The 5541-nt window shown below is 34.3% G+C and overlaps 1 protein-coding gene across 1 annotated transcript; it reads right to left on the reverse strand.

Moving 5' to 3' along the window:
- Window positions 1-4050: 4050 nt before the first annotated feature.
- On the reverse strand, window positions 4051-5245 carry LOC120780814 (piggyBac transposable element-derived protein 3-like). The gene is made up of 2 exons (XM_040113060.1): window positions 5199-5245; window positions 4051-5140 (listed from the first exon to the last, which is right to left on the reverse strand). Exons 1-2 carry the CDS (start codon window positions 5243-5245, stop codon window positions 4051-4053), a joined length of 1137 nt encoding a protein of 378 aa, XP_039968994.1.
- Window positions 5246-5541: the final 296 nt, after the last annotated feature.

A 5541-nucleotide genomic window follows, 5' to 3' on the forward strand; every position in this document is an offset into this window, starting at 1 on the left:
CCTTCTCATACAAATATCAGAAATTGTTCAATTTATGATTTTTAGCTTTTGCCATGGCACATAGAAGCATTTGGTCTCAAAAACCGAACAAAATTATTTAAAGTGATTTTATGAATGAAAATTAATAAAAAAAAATGCATGATTAAATATAGTAATAGGGGGATGTGTTAGAGGGGTCAAGTTTTCGCGCAATTGCCTCTACTTTAGGCGCAAAGATACACTGTTATGAATAAAATATGTTCTGCAATTTTCATTGAGACTTGACTCAAATATTGGCGGATATATCCAACATAAAGTAACCTAGAAGTTCTAAAATCTTAATATTAGGTTTATGGGGGCTCAGAAAAGTATTGACCCGATTCAACCTATTTTTGACACAATGAAATGCTATTGGCAGAAAAGGATTCTGTGTGAATTTCAATTTCATATCTAACACATGGAACGATATTTTCGGTCAAAAGTCAACTATTGGTATCGGGTTCACATATTCGGTACCTAGGAGCTTGAACAGTTTTGGTTGGATTTAGATAATTATTGGTCAAAAGGTGGCTTACTTTAGAGGAATTATTACCGCAAAATTTTATTCTGTTATATTAATTAATTCTTTATTTGTGTACTGGAAAGTGAAAGAATCAAATGGAATTTTAATTTGTGTTATATGGGAAGTACGTTCCAAATTTTGTCGAAATCGGTCAGTCGGGTCCCGAGATATGGGATTTCACCAGAAGGTGAAGAGACCACGCCCATTGTCCAATTTTCAAACCGGTTCCGATAGAGCCCCCTTATACCATCTATATACCACCCGTATATAATAATTAAGCAGGATTTCAGTATTTAATTAAAAAAAATAAATAAAGCAGTACTCATTTTATGCAACTGACCAAGTTTTTTCAACGCGCTTTTTTTAAAGGGGAGAGGACGGGAAAAATGTTTAAGCTTATATGTTAAGTCGAAATCCTGTAGTTTACTAGGAACAATAATTCATAGCTCGACCTCGCCCAACACTATAACAAAAACACTAATTTCTAAAAAATTAAAAAAAAAATAGTTTTTTTAATGATTCATTGTTTTCCGGAAAAAAGCATAATAATACATTAACTAAATTAATTTTTATATCATTAATATTAAATGCATACCATGTTGTCCTGAATCTATAAAAAATATTTTCAACAACTCCGTTCACGCAATAAAAAAACAACTTGCAATTTCGAGAACAATGGAGAGTTTCGCGAATAAGCACGTGCGTTCTGAACGAAATCTATGTTCCGACTATTTGTGTGGCAATATAGCGGCCTGAAGTTCATTCATTTAATCGGTTCATTGTAGAACGGTTATTTAGGTACCAAAAAAAATCAATCGAGTACCATCCAAGTACCATCGCTGAAATTTGTAATTTCCAATTTTGTCCGGTTTTTGAGGGTAGATGCTCCTATGTGCATCGTCGCGAAAAGGCGCTTATAGGCAAAGGCATGTTCAGGAATATGTGATGGTGTCTGTTTTTATGAATGAAGCAAATTTGCCTGTTGAAAGTCCGCTTGCGTTCATGAATGAAAGTCTTGTTGTTATGAGTTTTTCTACAAATTTGGTCATCGACTATTTGGCTGCCAATCCTATTGGCTTATGACGCCGCTGATGCTATTTGAAACCATTGTTGTTTTTGTAGAACAATATTCGTAATTTTTGCGGGTAGCATATCTACATGTGCACGCATATAAGTATGTATCTTACGTATGAATTATTTGTGTGGGAATGTTATACGCACATATGTATTTAGCCCTAGAACACACACCCGGGTACAAATGTATCCACTTTCAACTTTGAAGTGTTGTAACTTTTGAACCGCTATACCTCTAACTCGGATCTAGGATTATTATTAGGTACTTATTACTAACTTACTTATTAGATTTGAGTTCAAATTCAAAATTTGAATCAGCTCGGACCATTGGTTCAGGAGCTACAGCCTTCCAAACACATTATATACGTAAACGTTTGTACCCCAATAGTAAAAATCCTCATAATAATCAAAAAAAACATTTTTATATTATTTTTTTATTTGAAAAATTAAAAATATTAATTTCACACATTATATTATTGACTTTTATTATAAAAATTATAAAAATGCATCTTATATCTAAGGAAAATCATGGCAAATAGAGCAATTTGTTGATGTGACCGAATGTTCAAGACACATTGGCTGCTTACATTTGGCGCACAGCTTTCTGGTTTTTCTACGGCGTTTTTCCTCTTGTGCGTAACATAAATAGCAAGATCCGGACACAGGTTTTGGCGTGCGCGCTGCGGCAGATGTTGATGCTGCTGTTGACACCATTGATTCCACCGGTCGGTTGAAATATGCTTCAATAGCAATTTTAGTCGAAAAATTTCGCGTCACTTGACGATTTATGGCTCTGGCTTCAATAATGGGAATACACAATGCTTCAGCCAAGCTGCGCAGGATCTGCTTACGCTCACTGAAAATAATGGACAGATTAGAATTAAGGAAAGTGCGCCCTTGTTTTAAAAAGCTCAAAATATACTTAAATATAGTAAAATTTACTCAAAGTATGTAAAGTTCTTTTAATTTGAGTAAGTCGTACCCTTCAATTTTAGGACGATCGTACTTAAAATAAGAAAATCGATGTCTTATTTTAAGTTCATGGCATTTTCCTATATTTTAGTAAAATTGTACTGAAAACAAGTCATTTTTAGACTTTATAAGTGAAAGAAGTTCAATTTTACTTGGTTTAAGGACAATATTTACTGAAACTTTCAACAAGTAAAAATTTATTCAATTCAAGGATGACTCAACCTTATGCGAACCGACTATTTACTTAACTCAAACTTTGATATAAGGTCATGCTTCCTTATTTTAAGTTCAAGCATACATGGATTGTTTCTCTTTACTCTAATGCAAGCAGACATGAATTCTCTCAAAATAAAGCAGCGATAATCATATTTTATTGAACAGTGACAAGTGAGTGATGGAATTTCTTTATGTGCTATAAAATATGTCAAATACAAATATGGAAATTGTTTTCGAAGTGGACAAAGTGTACAAAATATTGGAATTATTTGATTTAATAGATTTGTACGATTTACTGAAAGGTAAGTGTGAGAATAATATTGTGAAATAGATACAAGTGCAAACATGTGCCTTTTGAAAATGCAGATGTACATACATACATACATTAAATTTTTGTGCAGCATTACCAAAGTTAACTGTTAACTATACATATGCATGTATGTATGTTTGAATATATTTCACAAGAAAAAAGGCGCCGCGAACGTTTTTACTTTGTATTAATTTTTGTTGTTTTTTTAAGAACACAACATTACGGAGGAAAGTTTAAAGTTTATGTAGAGCAGCCACATTAATGAAGTATTCCCCAAAGAACTTTTCGGGACGCAAAATTATTTTTGAACAGAGATTGAAGGAGTGGCAAATAGAACAAGGAGTGGTAATTATGAAATGAAAATAACTAATCAAAACAAATTGCAGCGCGTTGAAATTTTATCTTTTTCATCAGAAAGCACAACACCCGGATCAGGATCAACAGAATCCAATTCTTCTAGTTTTCTTGGTGCGGTTAATGATTTAAATGAAGCAGGTATTATTTTGCGTTTCTGAGTAACTTACAAAAAAATTTAGAAGATTTCGTTATTAGGAATTTAATTTAAGAACAATGAAATGAAATAAAGGAAAAAAATAAGTTTTTGCATTTTTATTTAAGGCAATTCCATTAGTATTAAATGTAAAGACAGGGAGACTTAATGCATTCTGCAAGAGCTGTAATGTCCAACATGTTGAAGAACATCGCTAGTGGCCATCGTTTTGTTTGTCTTTGTGTTGGATATTCCGCAAACATTTGGTCCATTCGATCAACACCACCTTTGGTACGATTATAATATTCAATTATTTCAGGTTTCCCACTGTCAGCTATTTCAGCATCATTATGCATGGTCGAAAGCAAAATTACTGCTTTATTTTTTTTGTCACATTATTTTTGAAGCCAAATGTCGTTGAACCAATTGTCCTGTTTTTGTTCTTTTTCATTTCTTGAGAAGCAGTTCTGCAACTGGCAAGGTCGTAAACAAATTGTCCATTGTAATGTTTCGGCCACTTTCTTGGTATTTGGCAGACAAATCCTTCACCACTCGTTCGCCTTGGTTCGCTTCCCTACCAGTTTCTGCTTGGCCAGTATATATTTGTCCATGCAGTGGATATGTATTTGTGGCATCGCAAATCCACCAAACCTTGACACCATATTTAGCAAGTTTTGACGGTATGTACTGCGTAAACCGTGTGCGTCCACGGTAAGGAAATAATTGTTCATCAATCGTCAAGCATGAGCTGGGCTTGTAATGTGCAGCAAGATTATTGTTCATCATCGTCCAAAACTCACTGATCGGTGCTGCTTTATCAGTTAGTAAGCGTGTTGCACGAGTGTTTTTATCGTCAAATCTTAGGAACCGCAATATCGAACAGAAACGGTTGACTCCCATTGTGGCGCGATATAAAGGATAGTTTTTGACGCTCCATAAATCTGGAACATATTCTCCATTGCTATGGTTTGCACCAGTCATAATTAGTATGCCAAAAAATGCATACAGCTCTGTTATTGACACAGGCGTCCATGACTTAGGAGTTGTGTTTGGATGCGCATTGTTGTAAGCATTATAAGTTTCTTTTGCTAACTTATTTGTGTGGCGCATAATTATATCAGCCATTTCAACGTTCATGAAACATTTGAATGTTTGCTCTATTGACAACATTTCAGTGCATCCAGCTGGTCCAGAACGTTCTCTTATAATATTTTGCCTGAGCACCTGACGACTTACATTTGGTTCTTTCATCCACTCAGTACCATCACGTGCAACAAATTTTTCGGCACTAGCAGGTAATTCATTATTTTCTTCTACTTCTTCTTCTTCATCGTCTTCTTCATCATCCTCATAGTCCGCATAATCAGGTAATACTTCTGCGGCACTTTGCAAAACTTCAGCATCGTCATCAGCAATTTCAATGTCATTGATTTGAATTTCTTCTTCATCTTCAGAGTCAAAGTCATAGGGAGCGTCATCGTCACAAATTTCATCAAATAAAGATTGTATATATGATTCTCGCTGTTCCTCAGTTAGCCTGCATAATAAAAAAAATTAGTATATGTTTACATTGTTGCTTATTTTACATTTTTTACCTTCTATATGCTGCACTTGATAAATATTCGTTTCTTTTTGAAGTCATTTCGTATCCAGTTATTTATAGTTTCAGTTATATTTATTTTCACTTATATTTTCACTTCTTACACTTTTGAGCACCAAAACAATAATGAAAATATCAACAGACAGTTTATAACAACACCTCGTGTGAAAACAACCCTTGCAGCTATATAAAATACAAAAACCAGTTATAGCAGTGTATATGCTACCTACGTACCCATACCTTCGCGACCTTTTTGCACATATCTCTTGAACCAGGTAGAATATTTCCAATGAAATAAAAACCAAAATCAGTCTCCGACTATCACTCAGAGCGAGCGG

This window comes from Bactrocera tryoni, unplaced genomic scaffold, assembly GCF_016617805.1.
Source record: "Bactrocera tryoni isolate S06 unplaced genomic scaffold, CSIRO_BtryS06_freeze2 scaffold_25, whole genome shotgun sequence".
Taxonomy (NCBI): domain Eukaryota; kingdom Metazoa; phylum Arthropoda; class Insecta; order Diptera; family Tephritidae; genus Bactrocera; species Bactrocera tryoni.

Coding starts and splice junctions, on each gene's coding strand:
- LOC120780814 (XM_040113060.1), bottom strand. CDS start 5,245: ATGACTTCAAAAAGAAACGAATATTTATCAAGTGCAGCATATAGAAG. Junction 5,141..5,198: donor TCAAGTGCAGCATATAGAAG/GTAAAAAATGTA, acceptor TTTATTATGCAG/GCTAACTGAGGAACAGCGAG.